The 26,063-nt window shown below is 41.9% G+C and overlaps 1 protein-coding gene across 4 annotated transcripts in view; it reads left to right on the top strand.

Moving 5' to 3' along the window:
* Positions 1-3,193: 3,193 nt before the first annotated feature.
* SH3RF2 (SH3 domain containing ring finger 2) overlaps positions 3,194-26,063 on the top strand; it is a 126,062-nt gene continuing 103,192 nt past the window's right edge. For 2 of the 4 annotated variants that reach the window (XM_016953989.3, XM_009449883.4), the window contains exons 1-2: positions 3,194-3,329; positions 4,465-4,951. In XM_016953989.3, coding sequence (XP_016809478.2) covers positions 4,574-4,951 — 378 coding nt within the window. In that variant the 5' untranslated portion in view covers positions 3,194-3,329; positions 4,465-4,573. The remainder of the gene's footprint in view (positions 3,330-4,464; positions 4,952-26,063) is intronic. The other 2 variants (XM_016953993.3, XM_016953990.3) reach the window with 2 other exon arrangements.

The raw sequence follows: 26,063 nt of genomic DNA on the forward strand, positions 1-26,063 counted from the left end.
GCGGGAGAAGGGAGGTGGCCTGGAGTCTGAAGAGGTATGCATAGTTCACCTTTTTGTTTGTTTTTAAAGACTACATGTTCATCTGATTTGATGCCAAGGTAGTATTTGGGTAAGCCAGAACAAATCCCCATTTAAAACTCTCGCTCTTCTTTAAAAGTTTCAAGAAATTTTCTCTTCAAGACAAACCTCATGTGGGTGGTGTTGGGGACCACCTACAGGGCGTCATTTGAGAGGTGCTGAAAGACCACCCCTCGCTTCAGTGTACCTTTTCTCTGTCCTCCATTAGAACCTAAAATTCTACCATCATGATTCTATTTGGCTGGATTTTCAATTGCCAGATTTGCTACAAGAGTAACCCACTGGATCTAGTCTGCCGTCCTGGGACTGAGCTGGTTTGACTGCATTTTCTCAGGGATGGGAAGGTTTGAAGCTTTTAAGACCATTGACCATACAGGGGTGTGGAGGGGCCATGAGATGGGTAGACTACAACCCAGAGGGGCCCAATCTCCTTTTCTGACATCAATATTTTGTCTTGGGTTGGCTCTGAGATCAGCTGGTGTGTACAATATGGGTATATGTGTAAACATGTGCAGATTTAAATAGTAAAGATACATGGGTGTACTTATGATATGTACATGACTTTATAAAATGAAAAGAAACACAGGCCCCGGGATTAGACCAACCTGAGTTCAGATCACAAGGTTTGTAACCCTGGGAAAGTTACAGTATCTTATGGGGTGGTTGGGAGAATTCAATGAGATAATATGTTTAAAATCTTAGCATTGGTCAGTGGCATACAGCAAGTGCTCCATAGGTGTTACTATTATTAAGATTATGTGTGCACCCTTACACAAGTGTATGCATGCATCTGCATATAGGTGCAGATATGAGTATGTAAGGGAGATAGAGTGTGTTTAAGAACAAGAGAAAGAATAATGAAAAATATCGCCAATCTCTGCAACAGGAGTTCCAGCATAGGAGTGGCCCTTTTTACGGAGTGAGACCACTGCAGGGCACAAAGGAAACTGACTCAGCTTTACTAAGTGGGAAACAGAGTAAGAGGACAGTAAACCTCAAGAGCTTCCTTAGTGGCACAGACTCAAGAGTAGAAATTAATAGAAGGGGACAGGCAAGCAGAATGGGATGTGATGTTATCAAAGCTCAAAAGTGACGTTAAAAAAGTAATAGTTGAAAGTGGTCTCGGAAATTGACCTACATCAAAATTAGGCCTCCGTGCTCAGAAAATAGATAACCATCTGCTCCATACTAAAGTTCTGGGCCGCATGCATGTTTGATGTTTTGGAACTAACATGAAAGAACGTGGAAAAACATGTAAACAATGTTTTCAGACCTCCTGGTCTCCTCTTAAGATTTTCCCATTGAGCTGTGTCTGAACACTCTCTGCATAATAAATAATTGTCATCCTTATGTCTAGAGAGAAGATATAGTAATAACAATAATTTTAAAAAGAACACCCAGTTTCTTTCTTTTTTTTTTTTTTTTTTTTTTTTTTTTTTTGAGACGGAGTCTTAGTCACCCAGGCTGGAGTGCAATGGCACAATCTCAGCTCACTGCAGCCTCCACCTCCCAGGTTCAAGTGATTCTTGTGCTTCAGCCTCCCAAGCACTCCCAGCCAACACACCCAGCTAATTTTTGTATTTTTAGTAGAGATCGGGCTTCACCATGTTGGCCAGGCTGGTCTCAAACTCCTGACCTCAAGCAATCCACCCACACCTCAGCCTTCCAAAGTGCTGGGATTACAGGCGTGAGTCACCGCGCCTGGCCTCAAACACCTAGTTTCTAGTCCCAATTCTGCCCCTAACTCACTGGACAACTTCAAAGAATCCCTTGATCTTTCTGGGCACAGCTGCCTCATCTGTAAGAGAAAGTGAGTAGCCAGTTTTGGCCATTATCTTTTGACCTCTTGCCCTCTTAGGGGAGGCTTAGCTCCCTTGAACCACCTCTTCACCTCTTTTTTCTTTCTTTCTTTCTTTTTTTTTTTTTTTTTTTTTTTTTTTGTCGCCCTGGCTGGAGTGCAGTGGCACGATCTCAGCTCACTCCAACCTCCGCCTCCCAGGTTCAAGCGATTCTCCTGCCTCAGCCTTCTGAGTAGCTGGGACTTCAGGTGCGCACCACCATGCCCAGCTAATTTTTGTATTTTTAGTAGAAATGAGGTTTCACCATGTTGGCCAGGATGGTCTTGATCTCCTGACCTTGTGATCTGCCCACGTCGGCCTCCCAAAGTGTTGGGATTACAGGCATGAGCCACTGCGCCTGGCCAGCCTCTTAAAGTTATATCACTCCATGACATTGTTAAGAGCACAGCCCACTTGCCTTCTGCTAGCTGTGACTCCCGAGATGAGTTATTTATCCTCTCTGTGTCTCAAGTTCCCTCATCTGCAAAATGAAAGTAAAGAATAATTTAGTGTCTCCTTGGGTTGTTAAGGGGTTTAGGGCTAACACAGGTAAGGTATTTAGAACAGTGGTTGACACAGATAAGGACTACCCTGGCATTAAGTAAGATTGTTATTATTCACTTAATCGGATACCTTTGTAATTTTACATGAAATGTATTATCGATAAATCAAAAAATAGAAATATAGGCATAATCTGAGGATATGAAAAGACTACAGTGGATAACAGGCAGGAGGAGAGCTTGGAGGCCACTGCTTTTCCTTTTTTGAAAAAGCTTCTCTGTGCTTTGATTTTTCACGTATGTGTATATACGTGACACTAGTTTTTTAATTTAAACAGATTGAGCAAAAAGATCACTAAAGTCCCTCTTATCTCTAAATTCAGAGATTGACTATGATTTTCAAAGAGCAATATTTTCTAGGTGTCCGACTTATCCTTGTTTTCATAGCTTGACCATTTTTACTTTTGACCTTCCCAGGAAATCCTTATGAAGATTTAAAATAAACACAATCACTTCGGTATGTTTATAATGGAGCAGGTTCTGACTCCTTGGATACTACAGAAAACGGGAAAGGTGAAAATAGGAACTTTGTAAATACTTGGCCTTAGGGACTGGCTTATATTTTACCTCTTACAATCTTTTCCCAGAAACAATTCAGTAAACTGAAGGAAAGACATAAAGTTAACAACTGCAACAACAAAAGCGTGGTAAGTAGGCAGCGCCCTGGCAGTGAAAGCGTTAACAGGGCTGGGTAAGGCGATCCCTTGAAATGAGTAAGACTGAGTGGTTAAAGTTTTCAAAGCAGTGGCAGCAGCGGCGCTTGGAGGAAAGGAAGCCGGTTGGAGGGCGCAGCGCACCCCTGCTGCGCGGAGGAGGGGGCTGAGCTGAACTCAGCAGAAGTTACACGCACAAGGTTAGTGGCCCCCACACGCCTCCCCAGCCCGCTGCCGCGCTGACATCTTTGGAGAGGAGGCTTAGGAAGGCGAGGCGCCATCGCTCATTCTCGCGTCGTGTCTGTCCTGCTTACTAGTCGCTAGTGGGGCCACTGGCCTTCTCGCCAAACCTCTGGGATCGGTGCTTACCGAAGCCCTGGCACTTGTGAGGGACAGCTGACTTCTTCCAGACTTTTCTAAACTGGAGGCTTCTTTTCATACATCCAAAAGGAAACTAACTTGTTTCTGGAACAAGTACTGTTTTCAGAGCACACACACACACACACGACCCCTACCTGTATATGCTGCCCCAGTACGGTTTTTACAGGTCGTGACCACAATCCAGAATTCCTATCTGCTTCATTTGAAATTGAGAACAATGTCAAAGTAACTAAACAAGCTGCACTACTTTACCTTGTGGGAGGAATATTGTCTCTGAGCCTAAGGTAATCGGGATGAGGAGAGAAAAAAAAAAAAAAAGATGAAAAAAGAAAAGAAACAAAGCTTCCAAGCACCCTGACCTGTGGTTAAGGCAAAACAATTTTTGGAAATGGGTTTCTAGTGGAAATTTTTCTTGTACATTGCTAGAATCATGTGGGAAGGTATATTGTGAAGGAAATAATTCTACATCTGCATGAGATTCAGATAAACTTACCCACCTAAACTAATCTGCATGTGGTGCAGATAATAGATACATTTAGATTTAGGGGAAGGAGGAGGAGGGGATAGCTTCACAGAAATTGCGTTCGAAGGGGGCTTTGTTGTAAGAATTGAGACTGTCCAGGAGCTTTCCCCGGGCAGGGGGTAAAGGACCTCTTCCCGCCCTGGCTGGTAGAGAGGGGTTGGGGGGCCACTTCAGCAGGCCAGTTTATTTCCCTGCTTTCCTGTCCACATAGGCAATAAGCAGTCAGTCTTGTGCTGAATGTTCCCTCTGATCCTCACAGCAAGCACGAGTTGAGTCTTATACCTGCTAGCATTGAATCAGAATGAGTCATTTGAAACTTGGGTGCCGGAACAAAGTACTTGCAAACTGCCTTATGAGACACTGCCTCAATGTAGGTGGGATATACCTCTCGGAGCAGTCACATTTTTTTTCTCTCCTCTCCCTCCTTCAAGCAGGCAAAAATTCTGACGTTCTCAAGAGACCAGCTCTGCCCCCGTGGCTCAACTGACCCTACCATGTGGACGCTGCTCCTCCAGGTGGGAACTGGAGTTTTGAAATAAAATGGATGATTTGACGTTACTTGATCTTCTGGAGTGCCCTGTGTGCTTTGAGAAGCTCGATGTCACAGCCAAAGTCCTCCCTTGCCAGCACACCTTCTGCAAACCATGTCTACAGAGGGTTTTCAAGGCCCACAAAGAGCTGCGGTGCCCCGAATGCAGGACGCCTGTGTTTTCCAACATTGAGGCGCTGCCGGCCAACCTGCTGCTCGTGCGCCTTCTGGATGGAGTGCGCTCAGGGCAGAGCTCCGGGAGAGGGGGCTCCTTCCGCAGGCCTGGCACGATGACCTTGCAGGATGGCAGGAAAAGCAGGACCAACCCCAGACGTCTGCAGGCCAGTCCTTTCCGGCTAGTGCCTAATGTCAGAATCCACATGGATGGGGTAAGAGAGATCTTATTTGCTAATATCATGTCCACATAGAGGTTGGATTTGTGTATACAAGGAGCTAGAGATTATCTTCTTTTAGTTACATTCCAGAGTGCCGCTGTTGATTTCCCAGTGATAAGTTTCTGTGGGCAGTGATCATTTTACTCAAATACAGTGAAAACCTGAGCCTATCTAATCCATCTAAGAATTCTCTTTAGAACTATTAAAGCTTCCTAGGTTCTCCTTTCCTCTCGTCCAGAAAGTAGTAGAACAAGGAAAGCCTTTTAGATTATATTTTTGGTGTTTCACTTCTGCTGTTCTGAGGCCAAACTAGTGCCTGGGAAATGCACGGAGGGTGGGGAGAAACAAAAGAGAGAAAACAAATCCAACTGCTTGTTGCTTTTGAGATCTCTCAGAAATTTCCAAATGTCAGGTTTTGTTTGAATTTTACCCAAATCCATCTTCCCACCCCTAGTCATAAAGTGCTATTATGGCAATACTCATTCATAATCTGTTCCAAGCTATCAAGATACTTGACGCGGGAGTTAGTGCAGGAGGGAAGCATCTATGTGGGTGGACTGATTGATAGCAAAGGCTGGGCTGTGAAGTACTTCAGCTGTGTATAGGAGCTCTGCAGATGTGTCTCATTTTGCAAAATGAATGAAATACAGAGAAGATACACAGCAGGGGCTGCAATTAAAAAACCAAACAGACCCAGTTACGCCTCACAGGAGATTAATGCTTTTCATGTTTGGATAATGGGAATCGCTCTGTCCAGCGCTGAAAGCACACCCCGAGGACTTCATCTGACCTGGCTATGAACGTTGTTGTGGGATAATGTGTAAGGGCACATCTGGAAAGAAGGACATGGTCCTTGTGAGTCCAGCAGAATTATTTGCACTGTCACCCCTGGAGTCAGTGTAAAAAAGTGGACACGGAAAGCTGTGGCTTGGGCCATTGGCATACTTAGAAAATCAAAGCTACATTCCTTGAAGTCTTACCTAGAGCAAGCGTTAGAGTCTAAATGCTGGCAGCAGTGTCCCACATCTCCCTGCTCTGAAGAGGAATAACGTGTGGGAGGGTCTTGCAGGACTGCTTCCTTACTCAGGAGTGAGGAGTGGCTTGTGATACGCATTTGGAACAACTTTCCGAAATTTTCCTTCTAAGAGCTACCACTTCCTGGGTTCACTGCATCTTTAAACCACCCATGGGGCATGTGTAAACATTCAACAGTGAGGGTGGGAAGAAGCAGGACATTTTTTCACTGTACACTCTTGATTTCTTCACTGTAGGCTTTTTATTGCCATTGTGCTTGTAAGTGACACATTCCAGAAAAGGGTTTGGAACTCTTTTTAAGTCCCTCCACTACCCCTGGTCTAGTCATCAATCAGAATCCACAGGTCTGGAAATGGCAGAGTAGCGGTGGGGAAGCAAATTGTTCTCAAACATGCCTTGTTTGTAGAGAAAAGAGCTCTATCTCTGGGTCAGCAAATCCCCCTTGAATTCCTAAGACCTAGCAATCTCTTCCCTTCCCCACCTTGCAGAAGTCTGACCTGCCTTTCAGCGGAGTATCATCACTTACTCAGGAAACGGTGTCACACTGGGAGGAGGCAGTTCCCTTATCAGCTTGGAATATTTTTGTTGTGGTTTACATCTTTCTCAATGTGACTGTGTTGCAAAGGACAGGTAGCGATGAATGGATCCACAGCTACCAAGTTTTTGAACTACAGAGGATTCCCAGGGCCCTTCTGGCACAGGGAATTGAGGTGAGAGCTGGTTGTACATAAGAGACAGCCATTAAGATACTGGGTCTCTCTGGAATTCTTTTGCAGGGACTTATAACATCAGACTATCGTCTGTGCCCACCCTCCAAGCTGCTCTGGACCAAGTCCCGTCGCGAGGCTGAAACTCAAGGGCTCCTGTGTTCAGGCAGGACCTGGGCTAGAAAGATGCTCTGCAAGAGAGCAGAGCTGGCACCCCCACTTCCCAATTCCTTTATGTCCTAACTATCCTTTCTTGAAGTGACTCCTCTCATCCCTTTTGCCTTCCTCAATGGGGATATGAACAAACCTATTTCTGGATGTCAATATGGCTGCTGTTCTGCAACGTGCCTCTGCTCCCAAAAATATTACCTATCTTTTTTGCAACCATGAAAGCAACCATGCATCCCACAGTTAAGAGAACTGAGGGTTGTCTGGATGCCACAGTCTGTTTAGAGAGTCAGAGGAATAGACTTACATCCTCAGTCAAATCCTCCTGAGTTCCTTGCCCTCTCTGCCACAGTTCAGCCAATCTAGTCAAAAGCTACTTGCTACCCACCTTCCTCCAGGATAGCGTGAAAATTATCTTTGCAACATACTTTTACTGCCTTAGAAAACATCTGCTATGTAAATGCAAAGCATCATCATTAAGATTCATTTAGACATGCTATAGGACTTTGGGCAAGCCACTTATGTTTGCTGGGTCTCAATTTAAAATTCTGTAAAATGGGAAGATGTCTTTTATAAAAACAGACAGCTACTGTGAGGTTTAACTAATTAGTATCTCCAAAACACTTTGAGAGCCTTAGATGAAAGACATTTGGAAGATCATTATCACAGTGAACATTATTATTGACTGTTTATTGTGCCCTGCCACACATGAGGCATGCTACAAAATGTAGAAGGAGTTACAGCCCTTGCAGGAGAGTGTAATAGGTATTATTATTGAACTTGATTCTATGATGAGCTCAGGCCAGGATCATACTAAGTATAAAGTACTCCGCCCAGAGAGCATAAATAACCTGTTGTCACAGGGCACCGTTTTGTAAAACACCTCTTTCAAAGGACTTGCCGATAACCTGGCACCCTGAAAGAGTTCGTTTAACTTTCTGTCCATGAGCTTTTGAAGCCCAAAGTCTGTTCTGCTCACCTAGACTCATCTAAAAAACAAGCTCATCAAGCTCTTTTTGTTGGCTCAAAGTGGCCTGATGCTTCCTGTGCCAACCAGTGTTCTAGGGTGGAACCAATAGTCACACCTCATGGTGCCAGCCCATAGAGAGAAAAAAATTGCCTATTGTGCCTACATGTCTAAAACCCTCCCTAGATGATTGTGTAAAAAGAAAACTTGAGAAACAGCTGTAGGTTTCTGCAGTGTGCATTTATTTCAAACCAACAGGCAAGATCACCAGACTCCTCCAGGAAGAGGTCCTGGTGGTGCAAATTCCACTGGTTCTTCTTATTCCTTCCCTAATACAGTTAAAGCAAAGGAACTTGGCAAGCCTTCAAAAGGATTGTAGGTTCCTGAATAGCTGATCTCTCTTCTTCCTCATTCTGCTACACTTTAGTAATATTTCTGATTTAGGATATGTGGTAAAGCAGAGAAGTTATGAATCTGTGGACTTGGGTTTGAGAAATACCCAGATTCAAATCCTGACTCTGCCCCTCAACAGTTGTGCACTTTGGGTGAGTCACTTAAACCTCAGGTCCTCCAATTCCCCATCTGTAAATTGGAGATAATGGTAGTACCTACCTCAGAGGGTTGTTGTGAGAAATAAGTGAGATGATTCATGTCACTTAGCTCTTAGCACAGAGACTGGCTCATATTAAGTGCTCAGTAAATGTTAGCTGTGGTTGTTGTTGAAGTGACTCAATACTGTCTACTCTAAATTACACACACCCTTTCAGCCCCTTATTAAGCAAGTGCCATCCAGAGACGGTCCTTGGTACCCTGATTTTTGCATTGTTTTGTTTGCCTCCACATGATCCGTGGCCATGATTCAGATGTGTGATTCTTCCCAGCATGTGCTGGCTTCGCAGCTCACTTCCAGAACCCTTAAGGCACTATGATCCATTCTAGGAGAAAACTCCCTAACTAACTTCACTTTCCCCAAACAGCACCTTCAAAGGAAAACCATACACAGGGCAAGAACCTGGTCTACTTCCTCCGCATCATCAATTCTTCATTAACATTTTTTTCTTTCGTTTTTTCCTGCTTCTCACTCTATTCCCCAACACAAATATTGCCATGGGTTCTGTAGGGATGGACTTTCTCCCTACATTGCTAGCATCATGCCAATCACACACATTTCTGTCTTACTTGCCCCTTATCAGCAAGAACACACCTGCCACCTCCAGCACACAGACCAGGTGGCTTTGTCCTAGAAACTTTTCAGCTGGTGTTGCAAGCAACTGATGGGGAAAAAAAATGAGGTCAGAAAACACATCAGGGAATGAGGTTGGGTAGAAACCAGAAGGTGGACCAGCCCCTTTCCTGAGTCTCAGAGGTTGTGTCCTGTAATAGAGCTGTGATATAGACAGTGGGGTTTTTGCTAAATTTGCAAGGGGATTAAAATCTTCCCAGGCCCCTGAAAACAGCAGATAGGTGCCATCTGGGACAGCAAGGACCATATGTAGCAGGTGGAGGAAGACATAAAGGTAGGGGCTAAGGTTGAGAAGTCAAGAGACCCAGATGGTTCTCCAGCTTCACACATATTTACAAACATTTTTAATAACCACATGGCCCCACACTGGCACTGCCTTCAATCTCTCTCAGTGCACCTCTTTTCTAGTTAGTCTCCTCTCTTTTATTGCTTACTGTAGCAATTAAGGATTTATGGTGAAGTGGGCTGTATTTGTGCCAGGATTCAATTGTTTGTTAGCTGTGTGGCCTTAGGCAAGTCACTTAACCTCTCTGATCCTCAGTTTCTAGATTTATATAATGGGAATAATAAAGGCATACTTATATCATACAGCTATTGTGAGATTAAAATGATTAAAATGAGATTAAAATTATATACATATATATAATATATATAAAGAGCTTAGCACAAGTGCCTGGCATATAACAGAAGCTAATAAATGTTAGCAACAGTAAATAACAAAAGAGTAACAATGGAAGAGAAAGTCAGCTGGCACTAGAGTTCTTTGCACACACACAGAAACATGCAGGGATCCCCATTAAAAAAAAAAAAAAAAAGGGAACCAAAGAATACTGCAAAAGGAAAGGGAGTTCTCAAAAAGACAAAACTGTAGTGATGAGAAATAGGTCAGTGGTAGCCAGGGGTTATGGACTGGGGGAGGATGGGACCAAAAAGGGGCAGAATGAGGTGATAGAACTGTTACATATCCTGACTGTGGTAGTAATTAAATGAAACTATGTATGTGTTAAAATTTATAGAAATAAATGCCAAGAGAAAAAAGTTGATTTTACTGTATGACAATATTTTAAGAAAGGAAAGTAAGTTCTTGCACATTTCTTTTAGTCTCTGCCTGATATTCACCTGACCCACTCTGATTTCCTTTCATTTCTATGTGTATTGGATCAATGCTATTTCTGAGAAAAACTTCACTATCACTTAAGTCATCAGGGTAATCCCTGCAGTGGGTTCCTCTGTGTTGTAGACAGCCATTCCATTACCTACTTCAGTTTTTTGTTTTTGTTTTTGTTTTTGTTTTATCAGTTAAAGGTGTCTGGTCAAGCAGTGGACAAACCCAATAAACAGCTCACTCCCCACAGGATGGCCTAAGCTCTGAGGCAATGGGTGGGGCATAAGGTTTTTCTTACTCAACCTCAGTTATCTGCCGCGTGCATTAGGGACATGTTTTTGTGTTGTTTCATTTCCCCTTAGGAAAAGTTGCCTGCCCACCTGTCCGTTCATGCTATAAAAAGACTCAGGAGAGAAGAAAAGTGCCTATTCAGCCCTTGACTCTTGAAGAGCATCCTCATCTGGCCCATTGCCAGCACTGTTACATCACTTTGGCTTAGCTGGGACCAGCTCAGATATAGGTTGTGCAGCCCTAATTTGAAAATCTGACATCCGAAATGCTCCAAAATCCAACACTTTTTGAGTGCTGACATGAGGCTCAAAGGAAGTGTTCATCAAAGCATCTTGAATTTCAGATTTTAGATTTTTCAATTTGGGATGCTCAACTAGTATGTATTCTGCAAATATTCCAAAATCCAAAAAAAATCTGAAATCTGAAACTCTTCTGGTCCCAAGGGATACTCAACCTGGACAACTTAACTCAATTTCTTTTCCCTTTAAAAAAAAAAAAAAAAAAAAAAAAAAAAAAATATATATATATATATATGCTTTAGAGACAGGGTCTCATTCCATCACAGTGCAGTGCAGTGCAGTGGCCCAATTATAGCTTGCTGCAGCCTCGAACTCCTGGGCTCAAGCAATCCTCCTGCCTCAGCTTCCTGAGCAGCTACAACTACAGGCACACACCACACCTGACTCTCCCTTTCTTTCTCCTTCTATTTATTCATGCTTGTACTTTAGACCAGCCTTTCACATGGTGAATTCTGTAATGGGTGTGCCACAAAGTGCCAGGGTCAAACAAACCTGAGATTAAAGTAAAACTAAACATTTTCCCTTTGCTGCAGGACTTTTTGCACGTTTTAGCATGCTAATGAATTGTAAATTTCTAAGTGAGAGCTTAATAAGAAACATTTCCCAAATTTCTATGGCACTGACACCCCTTTCTTCTCCCTTTTCTTGTATTAGCCTCTTAGTAATATTAATTGTCCATGGAACAAAATTTGAGAAACGCTGTCTCAGAGTTCACATGCTCAGTCATAATGCAAAAGATATTTTTAGGAAACTGTTGGAAACTCACTATTGCCACCCTCTGCAGTATTTATTTAGTTCCTACCAGTTTTCAGCTATAGGCACTATGGTAACCTGCACAGCAAAGCAAAGATTCTCACCTCCTCAGTGCAGAAACCAGTCAAGACTAATTGGTAAACCAACTAGTCAGTATACCTGTATACAAACATACATATATAGAGACATACATGTATCAAAATTAGGGATATTGATATTGATTTTAAGGTATTCATTATAAGATGTATTGTCTATTTAGTTATAGTTCTTAGAGGGAAAGAGAAACACTACTATGTTACATGCTCACTGTAGGATGCATCCAATTTTAGAAATGTTAAGATGTGAAAAAAGAAGTGTCTTACCAAAGAGTACATACTGTCTTATTCCACTTATGTAAAATTGTAGAAAAGACAAAACCATAAACTATAGTGATTTTTTGGATAATGAAAATGTTTTATGCAATGGTATATAGTTTTACGAAAACATCAAAGTAGACACTTAAACTGGGTACATTTTTGTATGTAAATTATAACCCAATAAACTTGATTAAGACAAAGAATTCTTAGACTCAAGAAATGATGGTTTATGAAAATATCAGGTGGCAAGGCAATTCAGTTTGAACAAAATGAAGCTTGATTGATAAAAAGAAACTTCCTAGAAAAACAAAAAGATGTTTTAAAAGTCAGGAAGTGTATGGTCAAGGGAAGAAAAGGCAGGGTCTGTTCTGGGCATGTGGACCTAGAAAAGGCAGGATAGGGCAGGGATATCTTGAATGAGAATTGAAGCTGAAAGAGAAGGGAAGGAAACAGATAGAGGAGAGGCAGAGTGACTAGATACTTGCCTTCCTATCAGGGTGACTAGATACCACCAGGAAGACGCATGTCAAGCATTCTCTGTAATAAAGTCTCTCCAGCGGCCCTCATGCCAGACTTGTTGCCTGCCATTGTGAGGACTATCAGCTGTATCTACAGCAACTTCTTGGATTCAGTGCAGCCAAACAAGAAGTTATCTCTACTCCAAGCAGGTGACCGAGCTTACTGGGTAACTGAGGAGCAGTCTCCATGTCCTTGGCAGACAAAGCCAGTCTTTTCCACTGAAATGGTCAGGTTACCTGAAACCCCTAGCACACATGAACACCAGCAAGAACATCCAAAGCAAGTGATATAACATGAGCAGGGAAAGATAAATCTGTTCACCATGAGCTGCTTCCTGCATCTGTGCAAGTCCCCAGGGTCACACTGCTCCAGATCCCCAGCTCAGAAGCCAGAGCATTCAACAAACTGTTCCTAAGTGCCTGCTATGTACCAGGCTCTGTCTTGAAAGCTCACACCAGGGACACTCATGAGCTCAGACTCCAGGACTCAAATAGTAGCTGAGTTCATCTCAGATCTCTGTCATTTATTCGATCTTTTTTCCGAGTACAAACAAAACAGGCAACTCATCTTATCTCTGAATACTGTGCTCAGAGCACCCAGCCTACAGCTTGGCCCATATTAGGAATTTTTTTTAATGGAAGAGTAAATAAATAAACACAATCATGCCTGTGGTAGACCTCATGGGATCATGAAATAACTCCTCATTATGCAGAAATGAACCCTTTATGAATTGAGCCATTACAGAGCTATTTGAGAAACAAGTGGCACACTATATTAGGCATAAAGTCATGTGGTGACTGAAACATTCTTGCTGTGAATCACCTTATTAAATACCTTTTTGGGTGATGAACATCATTCTCGGGAAAATACAGTGGGCCAGCTTCAAGATCTCTTAGCTCATGAGTCGCTAACCCTAAGAAGATAGGCAGTGCCACTCTGCATATGACTAAACTCTTACATCATACACCACAAATTTCATGTGCTCTTTGATCTTGAGAGAAACACTTCATCTTAACTGACACTTAGTCATAGGGATACCAGTGGCAGAAAGGAAGAGGCTCTGAAAGAATTTGCCACTGAGTTTATGAGTTGAACTGACCTGGCCTCCAATATGAAGGGAAGACAGTGTTTCCAGTAGAAACATGGCCCCTGTACTTGTGCTGCCAAAGCCCTAATTTTATCAGTTTTTTCAACAATTATATTTTTTATTGTGGTAAAATACACATAACATAAAATCTATCATGTTAGCCTTTGCTAAGTGTTCAGTTCAGCAGCATTAAGTACATTGATCTTGTTATGCAAGTGTCACCACTATCCATCTTCAGAACTTTTTCATCACCCCATGCTGAAACTCTGTACCCATTGAACAATAACTTCCCATTCTGTCCTCTCCCATATATATATATATTTAAAATAAAATTATATATATTTAAATTATTTCTGAATAATAGGAATAGGTATTTAGTATTATTTTTAAAATATGTATTCCAATTTTCTGCTGCTTCTGACCTTAGACATCTGATGATACAAGTAAACAAGATAATGTTTACTTAATGTTTACAAGATAATGCTGTCCATTCATGAGTACTGCCTGTGTGTTTCTGGGCAAGTTACTTAGTGACTCTGATCATTGTTACTATGAAATAGAAATAGTAAGGCTCACCTCATATGGTTATTGGGAGGATTTAATGAGATGATGCCTATAAAGTGCTTAGCACAGGGCCTGGCACCAAATAAGCTCCCAGTATGATTAGCTATCTGCTTGTACTCCTCCAGGTAGGTTTCTCTTTTCACATGCTATCATGCCCACCACAGTTGGACTGCTATTTCCCTGTGCTATAGACATGGGGTTAATAAAAATCATGGCATCACTTGAAGGATATATCAAGATAATTCTTATAAAGCTCATAGCACAGGGCCTGACTCATAGTAAGCTCAGTGGCAATCAATGTCAGGCATTGTTATTATTAATATTTCCCAGGTCTCACTTGTTCAACAGACACATATAAGATGTCTTTGATGGGTAAAGTCCCTTTGCTTGGACTCCAAAAGTGAGAGAGACAGGATCCATGTCCTCAATAGCTTGTGGTCTTTTATGTAAACCACATACTACTTAAAATATTACCAAATAGCTTGTGGTCCTTTATGTAAACCACATACCACTTAAACTTTATTTTCAAGTTATTTTAAGATTTATTAACTGCATCTTACTTATTATGCATGATGCAGTTAATAAATCTTAAAATAAAGGGTGTTCACATGTGTTACGAGAGCACAGATGAAGAACTGGTCAACTCTACAAACAGAGTAGATGTATGGAGGACTTACTATGTGTCATTCACTGGGCTCTACCTACAGAATCTCATTTAGCTCTACATACAACCCACTGAGAATGGTGCTACTGGTATCTCCACTTTATACAAGAGGTTTGTGTTCTGTAAGTGTAAATATTAATAAAACAAAATAGGAAAATATGATTACACATCAAAATTTATCATCCCTCTAGTTGTGGGAATGTTTAGGGAAGATTTTGAGGTTGTACTTTTTAAAACTAGGCATCAACAGAAACCCATGACACTGAGGATTGCAAACCTCAGAATGCATTGCAGGGCACATAAGTTGGGTGGTGAGTCCTGGCCTCATGGCCCCAACACCGCTCGCTTTGGAAAATGTGCCTCTCAGGTGCCACTTGCATGCGCAGCATAGAGGGACCAAGAGTAGATGTAAGAGAACATGGATCATTCACTGTCACCCTTTCCTGAAAGCCTATTAGGAAAACATTAGCCTGGAGACAGGAGAAATAAGGCAAATAATCCCAGGGTGTCTGAAGAAGACCACCTAGCTGAGGACATCAGACAAACTGCCAGTGTTAGAGAAGGCAGGAATAAAACTGTCCAGCTACTTGGGAAACTCGCCATGTGGCTGATGGCAACCCACCCTCAGGTACCAGTGTAGCCTCTGTTCCTCCAGAAGTCAGCCCTCTGTCCTAAACCCAGGTTGGTCTTAGGTTCCTCCGCAGGTTCCCAGTCTCCAGTGCTATCCTCCAGCCTCCACAGCATGTATCAGACTGTACAGTGCTGTCTGTTCATGTCTCTTTTCTACTAGACTATAAGCTCCATGGGTAAGGAGGTGTCTTGTCCTCCTTTGTACCGAACACAGGGCCTGAAATGCAATCAGCATTCATTAAATACTTAATTATTGAATGCATAATGTTTGCCATATTGCAAGAAACTGCGGTTAGATTAGCCAGCCTCGTGGCTGAGCTCCTGGTATCTTCCCTTGAGGCTAAACGAAAGGAGACATATCAGCCATTTTGTCCCCAGGATCTCTTCCAGCCCCTGCCTTGTTGATGAGGGTGTTGCTTGACTTGAGGCCAGGTGTGTTAGGAATGACACGTAGGTGCTTGCAGGGGATTCGGAGGTAATTGGGAGGTGAAAAAAGAAGTCAAACCAGAATGCAGCCAGATACCAAGGAGAACACCAACTGACTGGCATGCCAAAGCCTTCTGAGCAGGTCGCCCTGGTTTTTGCAGAATTAAAAATGATATCGCTGTACACATTAAAGTATTTTAATTGGTTGCCAAGGCGATACGGCAGAATCACAGGGCACAGAGCAGGAATAGAACTCTGCAGGGCTGTGTTCAGGAAAGGTGTTCGTCTGTGATATTAACGAGCTGCCTGGATATGAGAAAGGCAAAGTGGCAGTAAATCTTATCTGGGACTTTTGCTTAATAAACAGGAATGGCAGAGAAATGGAGGGGCAGAAGAGAAAACTTCCCTTCCCAGCTCTCTGGAGAAGCAGGAGAGGTAATCTTCTGGATTCCAAATTTCTCCTCGGAGTGGTGAATTCCCACAGCTGAGAGAAAGCCGAGTAGATTGGTTTGATGCATAAGGGAAAGAGGAATAGAGGGAGAGAATGGAAGAAGACAGCAGTGTTCTTTTCCTATTGAGAGGTGATTAAAAAGGATCCAGGATGCAGGAGGCTGCATTTTAACAGGGGAAAAAGAAACATTTACCATCTCCCTCTTTTACTTCTCTTTGTATTCGAAAGAAAAATAATTTGCAGTTAAACATATTTCTTTTTATTGTTTTGTTCTTGTTTTCTGCAGCTTTTCAAACACTAAGATTTTTTTCACAACATAAAGTTTTGTAGCTGAGATATTCCTGGGATTCCTACCTTCCCATTCCAGTTGCTATCCCAAAGCCTGGAGAATCAAGCCAACACAACCAAGTGGAATGATTATTCTCACTGATTGGGCATGGAGGGAGGGACCAGGAAAGAAAGGAGCCAAAGAAGAGGTGGATATAGTTGCTAATCATCACCTTCATAACTACTACCATCATGTAGCTCACACCATGTGCCCAGAACTGAGCCAAAGAAACATGTCTTCTTTAATCCTCTCAACTGTCCTTGGAGGTCTGTGGTATTTTCCCACTTTACAGATGAGGAAACTCTCAGGAAGTGCAGAGTCAGAACTTGAACCAGGTCTGCCTGAATCCAAGGGCTGGGTTCTAACCAAGGTGACGAAGACCGGTATGTTGTTCCCTTTTGCAACCTCATGGAGCCCTGCACTAGCTGCCATTGCTGGTTGAATCCTTTGGCACCAACATTACCATTCTAATGTTGTTGATGAGCTTCTGGAGCATGATTTAATCCCTAGCCAATCTAACTCCATGTTAATTATATGCTGTGTCTTCACTGGGTACTTCTTGGTCAGAAATTTAAGAATGTAAGTAATAAAAATCAGTGTAGGTAAATAGAGAGGGAAACAGGAGAAGGGGAAATTCAGTGAGAGAAAAGAGGGAGCTAGAGAAGAAAAAAGGCAGAAAAGGTACACATGTGATATGGACAATAGAAATAAAAACCGGAGAAGAAGGAGGAGAAAAGGGAGGGAAGCCAATCAGAAATCAAATGTGCAAGGGAGGGATATTTGGAAGAGAGATTTTATCTCGAATATGACAAGCTCTGGTCCAGAACTGATCTGCTTTTCCTGAAATGTAAACAGATTCAGGACAAAATATATTTCATTCCTAACAGAAACCCATTATGTGCACAGGCAAAATAGTTCATTGTAGGTGAGGAAAAATAGAGCCTGAAATTCAGGAAACTCTGCTTCCAATCCTGTCTTAGCTGAAAACCAACCATGTGACATGAAATGTATCTGAGTACTTAATAAATCTTAGCCTTACTATGGTTATGGAAAAAGTTTCAAATTCTCTGAGTCTCAATATTCCAGCAACCCAAATTTAGAATTTTCTCTTTTCATATTTTATAGAGTATGCAGAAGATATGGAAATCTTTGCATTTATGTTTTTAAGAAAAAATTATAAATTTAAAAGTTTTCAGAAAGATGGCTAACATTTTTTAATGCTTACCATCTTCAAGAGCCTGTGCTAAATCCTTTACCCGCAAAAGCTTATTTAATCTACAGAGCAACACTTGTTTACAGATAAGAGGCTCAGGAGTACTTTGGGCAAGCTACCCATGTAGACTGACTCTAAGCACACATTCTTGACTGTCACTTATGCTGGCTCACCTCGCAGCACAGTAGCTCTGCCTCCCTCATGCAAACAGTATGCATAGCACATATCTTTTTTGTTTATTAACATGGCATTAGTAAATTTCTCCCAAGTCATGTTACCAGTTTACATCTTGGTTCTCTGAAACTACATAGTACCAGCCACATACGTAGGGACTCAGTGAGTCTTCTAATTCCTTTGCATTCTAAAATCTCGCATCTGCAAGACATCTTGAAGGTCCTCCAAGCCACCCCTCCTATGCTTCAGTCCTCTCACTGACTTCCCACTGAGAGGCCCACACAACCAGTCCATTTGAATCTCCAGTTTGGGGAAGTTTTCTGTGTCTGAGGCACATACTATTTCCTCCACCTCTGAACAGCAATATTAGAAAAGTCTCTCTGAAATTACGCCACATGAAACACATCTGCCCACTCTTCCATGGGCATCTGCCACTCTTTGAAGGCAACTCAGGAAGGTTGCATCTTATTTTAACACCTTATTTTCAGTCTTATTTTCTCCGGGCTGGACTACTTCGCTTAGTTCTCCTATTGAACTGGTTTTAAGTATTCCTAACCCGGGGGACAAGATAGAGCACTAGGTAAGAACAGGGGCTCTGAAGTTATAATAGCTAGTTTCAAATCTCAGTTCTACCTTTTGATAGCTGTATGGCTTTGGATAAGTCAACCTCCCTGAGCCCCAATCTCTTAATCAAGAATGGGAATAATGTGTAACCTACCACCTACATTGGTTCTGAGATTAACAAATACATTTGAGGACTGGCCCATAAATGCACTTAGCACATGTTAATTATTTTTGTTATTATTTAATATTATTATTGCCACTCTCTCTGCATAAGTATCCATCTTATTCTACTGAGGGTCCCCGGTCCAGGGTTCAGTTGCTCTCTTTAAACCACCTGTAAATAAGCATAATGGGGTTTTGTTGCCTAAAACATCTCTAAAGTATCCATATGCTGGGGTTTCAGGTCATACCAGGAAGAATTGCCACAATCCTAGAGAATCTTTCTTGGGATTCCTTCTCATAAAGAGCCTCTAACCATAACAAACCTTGATAAAACAATATCTTAATAGTAGTGCTACTTTTAACAGCACTATAGAAAAAAAAACAACTTTTGTTCCTCTAAGTTCTGCCGGGCACATCTCACATTCTGTGGGGATATGGTAAGCTACTGGTGTAACATAACTCAGTGAAAGGAAGAAATTCTACATTTCAATAATAATAACCACTAATATTCACTGACTACACAAATGTATATTGAGTGCTCACTATGTGTCAGACACTAAACTAAGCTCTAGGATATAACCATGAACAAGACAGACGTGTAATGTATACTCTAATGGGATAGATAAAAGGAACAAAAATGTTTGTAATCTTAGCTGGGTTCCCCTCAGAAGCAGATCCTGAGATGAGGATTGAATGCTTATAGATTATCTGGGAGGCGTAAGGACATTGGCAGGGGAGTGATGGCATCATATAGGGAAGAGAGGGCGGCCAAGAAGGCTGTGTTATGAGGCCAGCTACTGCAGTGGGCAATAAAGCTTAGTCTTTTGAGGAAACTCTGAGAAACAGTATAAAACCCAGACCTTAGAACTATGCTGGCCAAGAGATGAGAGATCTGGGTTATTTATACCCTCATACCTGTCAGTCATTGGTTAAGAGCTGCCCCCAAAGGCAAAGTACATTCTAGAAGCTCAATAGAAGGCATTCAACAAAATCATAGGTGCCAGCTATTGGAAGTGAAGCTGAATTGCACAGAAATGGTAAAGGCTCTGAAGAAATATAGGCAGAACACCAACAGTCTCTCTCTCTCTCTCTCTCTGTCACACACACACACACCCACACACACACACACACATACACACACACACACAAATAATAAAAATAATTGCAAATTGCAATGTGTCTGCTATATAAACTAAATATAGACAAGGGTAAGAAATGGAAGATAAAAGGAAAGATATTTTATTAGGGTGGTCAAAAAAAGACCTCTCTAAGGGAGGCATTTATGCTGATACCTGGAGGATGAGAGGAAGGCAGGGAAGTGGGTTCCAATGAGGGAGAACATCCTGACCCTGTTCTCAGAGAGTGGAGAGGACTTGGCAAGATCTGAGTTCTGGAAACTGAGAGAAAACCCACGTGGCTGAGGGGTGGTAAGCACTGAGGCGAGTGGCATGAGATAAGCTGCAGGGGAAGATGCAGAGGGACAAAGAAACCATGGTAATTGTGTTAGGCCATTCTTGCATTGCTATAAATACCTGAGACTGGGTAATTTATTTACTTGTTTAACTTTTATTTTAGGTTCAGGGGTACGTGTGAAGGTTTGTTATACAGGTAAACACATGTCACAGGGGTTTGTTGTACAGGTTATTTCATCACCCAGGAATTAAGCCTAGTACCCAAAAGTTACTTTTTCTGCTCCTCTCCCTCCTCCTATCCTCCACCTTCGAGTAGACCCCAGTGTCTTTTGTTCCCTTCTTTGTGTCCATGTGTTCTCATCATTTAGCTCCCACTTAAAAGTGAGAACATGCCGTATTTGGTTTTTTGTTCCTGCATTAGTTTGCTAAGGACAGTGGCCTTCAGCTCCATCCATGTTCCCTCAAAAGACATGATCTCATTCTTTTTATGGTTGCATAGTATTTCACGGTGTATATCTATCACATTTTCTTTATCCAATCTGTCATTGATGGGCATTTAGATTGATTCTATGCCTTTGCTATGGTGAACAGTGCTGCAATGAACATTCATGTGCATGTGTCTTTGTGGTAGATGCTTTATATTTCTCTGGGTATATACCCAGTCATGGGATTACTGAGTGGAATGGTAGTTCTGCTTTTAGCTCTTTGAGGAATCGCCATATGGCTTTCCACAATGGTTGAACTCATTTACACTCCCACCAACAGTGTATAAGGATTCCCTTTTCTCCACAACCTCGCAAGCATCTGTTATTTTTTGACTTTTTGATAATAGCTCTTCTGACTAGTGTGAGATGGTATCTCATTGTGGTTTTGATTTGCATTTCTCTAATGATCAGCGATATTGAGCTTCTTTCATATGCTTGTTGGATGCATTATGTCATCTTTTGAAAAGTGTCTGTTCATGTTCCTTGCCCACTTTTTAATAGGGTTGTTTGTTTTTCTCTTATAAATTTAAGTTCCTTATAGATGCCAAATATTAGACCTTTGTCAGATGCATAGTTTACAAATATTTTCTCCCATTCTGTAGGTTGTCTGTTTACTCTGTTGACAGTTTCCTTTGCTGTGCAGAAGCTCTTAAGTTTAATTAGATTCCATTTGTCAATTTTTGCTTTCGTTGCAATTGCTTTTAGCATCTTTGTCATGAAATCTTTGCCCATTCCTACGTTCCAGGATGGTATTACCTAGGTTGTCTTCCAGGATTTTTATAGTTTGGGGTTTTACATTTAGAGAATGGATAATTTATAAGAAAAGAGGTTTAATTGGCTCATGGTTCTGCAGGCTGTCCAGGCAGCATAGCTCCAACATCAGCTTTGGGGAGACCTCAGGAAGCTTACAATCATGGCAGAAGGCAAAGTAGGAACAGACATGTCACATAGTGAAAGCAGGAGCAAGGAGCAAGAGAGAGAGAGAGGGAGAGAGTGGAGAGGAGAGGGTCGGGGAGTTGCCACACACTTTTAAATGACCAGAGGTGGGGGGAAGTGCCACACACTTTTAAATGATTGGATCTCATGAGGACAGCACCAAGGGATGGTGCTAAACCATTCATAAGAAATCCACCCCCGTGATCCAGTCACCTCCCACTAGGTCCCACCTCCAGTACTGGTGATTATGATTCAACACTAGATGTGGGTGGGGACAAATATACAAACTATATCAGTAACGAAGGGGGTTGGGTACTAGATATAATGAGAAAGATTAAAGCAGGGAATAACCTGACCTGATTTTCAGTTCAAAAACTGACCTGATTTTCAGTTGGGGAACAAAATCATGTCCTTTGCAGTAACATAGATGCAGCTGGAGGCCATCATCCTAAGTGAATTATTCCAGGAACCGAAAACCAAATACTGCACGTTCTCACCTGTAAGTGGGAGCTAAACATTGGGTACTCGTGGTCATAAAGATGGCAACAATAGACACTGGGGACTACTAGGTGGGGAAGGAAAAGAGGGGGATAAGGATTGAAAAACTATCTATTGGGTACTATGCTCAGTACCTGGGTGACAGGATCATTCGTGCCCTAAACCTCAGCATCCCACAATATACTCAGGTAACAAACCTGCACATGGACAGGAATCTAAAATAAAAGTTGAAGAGAAAAAGGAAGATCAGGGTATTAGAAAGGTGGGAAGAACATAAAATGAGCTTCCAGTACCAAAACTTGTCAGAGAAGTAGAGCAAAATTTTCCCACTCTCGCTGTCTTTGTCCTGTTGGAAGGGCATTAAGGATTGAGGTACCTGACCATGCAGAGCTATGTTTTATCTACCATAGATGAACATAAGCATATATGGTCAGCCATACATGTCTATAATTCAATGTCATATAAAATGTTACTTTGTGTGATCATATCATATAGTCTAAAAGAAGAGAATTGGAAAGAAACACAGGGTAGGTTTAGTTACGGGGAGATCAAGGAAGCTGTAGTCTGATAAAAAGGCCATTCAAACTTTATAACTTGGAATAAAGTTTATCTTTGGGAGACAGGATAGGGAGAAAATTGAGGCCAGATTCCAAAAGGGTAAGTTAAGATAAAGGAGTGTGGAAGCATGCATGGAATAGACCAGAACTTCCCAAAATTTAATAAATTAGCTGAGGACCCTGTTAAAAATGTACATTCTGATTCAGCAGATCTGGGAGTCTGAATTTCTCATAAGTTCTCAGGTAATGCCTTTGCTGCTGGTCCTCGAACCACGCCCAGAGTAGCAAGGGTATAGATATCATAGAGAAAGCTGGAAGAATAGTCACTAAATAGCAGTTCAAGATGTAACAGGATTGACAGAAAGCATTCTTTTGCTTTTTTATTTTTATTTATTTTTTTATTTTTGAGACAGAGCAAGACTGTCACCCAGGCCTGACTGCAGTGGCCCAATCTCAGCTCGCTGCAACCTCCACCTCCCAGGTTCAAGCAATTCTCCTGCCTCAGTCCTCCGAGTAGCTGGGATTACAGGTGTGCACCACCACACCCAGCTAATTTTTGTATTTTTAGTAGAGACAGGATTTCACCATGTTGGCCAGGCTGGTCTCAAACTCCTGACCTCAAGTGATCCACCTGCCTTAGCCCCCCAAAGTGCTGGGATTACAGGCGTGAGACACTGCGCCTGGCCATCTTTTGCTTTAGTGTCTAAGCATGTTTCTAGGTAGAGGGGAAGAAGCAAAGGGGTTAAGATATAGAAATTATAGACATATGCTACTGTTAAATTAAAAGGAAAGAAGTGATGGGAATAATCCATAAAAAGCTTGTAGAAGGGGAAGGATCAAGACCACAAATCTAGAGGTTACTTCTGTAAAGAAAGGATTGTGAAGGGGCAAGGAAGGAAGAAAGAAATAAGTTACCTAGGTAATTTGGGAGTTAAAGACAAGGAAATGTGACAGAGCTTACTTCAGATGGCTTCAGTATATCCGCTCTCAAACAAAAGATTGGGTTATTCCTGCTCCAGATCTTACTGGAGAAGAAGGTTGTGCTAGAATTGGTATAAACTGTAGCAACTCATGTCTCCTCTTCATAACTATCAGGCAGCAAAGATAGAAGTTTATAAACTGTAGCAACTCATGTCTCCTCTTCATAACTATCAGGCAGCAAAGATAGAAGTTTTGTTGTATGAGTTAATCAAATGAAATTAAGTTGATTAAGAAAGCTTTGGCTGTCTTTTTCTTTTGAGACAGTCAATTCTTTTATATAACAGCTGTTTCATAAAAGTCCTTTACAGAGCAACATGATATACCAAACCAAACTAATTTTAGAAACAATCATTTTATAAAATTTATTCCCTAAATACCAAAGTTGTTACTTTCAACAGATATTGCATTGATCTTGAATTACAAAATATTGTTAATATCTAAAAACAAACAAGCAAACAAAAAAACCCTACTTTGGCTCCTGTGCGGGAAATGAATTTCTGCAAACAATAATGACAGTAGAAGACCAATTCTGGTCTTCTGGGTGGGTGGCCTGGACTAAAATAGTAGCCGTAATGCAGAGAAGCGGATGAATTTAAGAGTAAATTGAAAGTGGAAGAGTAAATTTGCAGTAGAACTTGCTGCAGATTGGACATGCACATTGAACCCTTTACCTATCGCTAACCTTATTGAAAACCCAGCATGCTAAGCACTTCTGTTTAACTATTGCAGCCCCTATGTGAGGTGGGTACTATTATCTCTATTCCCATTTTACAGATAAGGACACTGAGGCTCAGAAAGATTAACCTGCTCAAAGGCACACAGAGAGCAAGAGACAAACCTGGATTTGGCCAAAGCTAATGCTCTGAAGGTGCTATACTATAACATTAAAAAAAACGTGGAGTGGGGGTCTGCCTAATGTCACCTTCTCTGAATGAGCACCTCACTGTTCACTTCAACAATGTTCACCTGCAGGATGTTTTCAGGCAGGGGAAACATCACAGGCATTAAAACCAAAAGACCAGCCAGGCACAGCGGCTCACGCCTGTAATCCCAATACTTTGAGAGGCCAAGGTGGGCAGATCATTTTAGGGCAGGAGTTTGAGACCAGCCTGGCCAACATGGTGAAACCCCGTCTCTACCAAAAATACAAAAATTAGCTAGGCATGGTGGCGCATGCCTGTAATCCCAGCTACTTGGGAGGCTGAGGCAGGAGAATCACTTGAACCCAGGAGGCGGAGGTTGCAGTGAGCCAAGACCATGCCACTGCACTCCAGCCTGGGCAACAAGAGCAAAACTCCATCTCAAAAAAAACACAAAAAAACAAAAGAAAACAAAAAAACCTGTGTTTGAATCCAGGTCTGTCACATGCTCGATGTCACTAGAACTCTTGGAGCCTCAGTTTCCTCCTCTGTAAAACCGTAACAAAGGCTGAATCATTAGTTGTTCCAGAGTCAACTCAGACCACCTCCCTGAATGGCCCCAGCTGGGAGCAGAATTGAGGTGCAGTCAGGTCAATATTCTTAGGAGTTGGTTCAGGGGACTCAGCTCTAAGCACTCAGTGACAGGTTTTCATCCCAGGGGAATGCATTCAAGCAAATTCTTCTCATGACTCTGCTTGAGGCCTGATCTGGATTGGGTATTACAGCAAAGGCACTCCTAAACCAAGTTTATCACAGGTTTTCTTTTAAAATGCCTCCGTATAAGGAATCATAAAACATAGGTGCTGAGAGATTTAAAGGGCCATAAAACACATCTGGTCCGATGTCTTCTTATACAAATGTGCAGCGTAGGCCTAACGAGAAAAATGGAACTTTCCAAGGTCACCCAGTTTGCAAGGAACACACACAAGGACCAAACTCCATGTTTCCTGACTCTCGGTCCATGCACTTCATATTTCACCAAACTGCTTTGCTTCTTGCCCGGGCCATTGTAATCAGTTTGCTGGGCTTGGGTCAGAAGCCTCCACACCAGGCTGCAGCATAAAGAATTCCACTGGAAACACGAACACATCCAAGATCATGTGTGGTGTTTTACAACGTGGCCTGTTTAGGGCACTTTCAGACCTCTGGCGCTCAACAGCAATTTGGTCTGAAAAGCAAATAAGCATTTACATGGTCTCACAGTTTATGGCCATTTTGAGCCTCAAAAAGCAGTTTCCAAAGACTCCAGGTAGAGAAGCAGGGAAAAGCTGTCCAGAGAGACACAGAATAAAACTAAGACAGCAATGAAAATGTCTCCAAAAGGTAACATGAAAGGGATGAAAAAGGCGACCATGGAATTGGCAGCAAGTACCTCCAGCTTTGTGGATATTGTCATCTAAAGGCACTTTTTATGCAACCATTTGCCCAATCCCATCAATTATTTTGGTTTTGTTTTTTAACATTTTTAATTATTTCCAAAGAATAGAAAAATGATGATCAGGTCAAAGGGATGAACATTCTTGAGACTCCTGATACGTAATATTAATTTGCTTTCATCTGTGTTTGCCAGAACTCTTTTAGTTGCAAGTGACAGAAACCACCTCAAACTAA

Source organism: Pan troglodytes, chromosome 4, assembly GCF_028858775.2.
Source record: "Pan troglodytes isolate AG18354 chromosome 4, NHGRI_mPanTro3-v2.0_pri, whole genome shotgun sequence".
NCBI lineage: Eukaryota > Metazoa > Chordata > Mammalia > Primates > Hominidae > Pan > Pan troglodytes.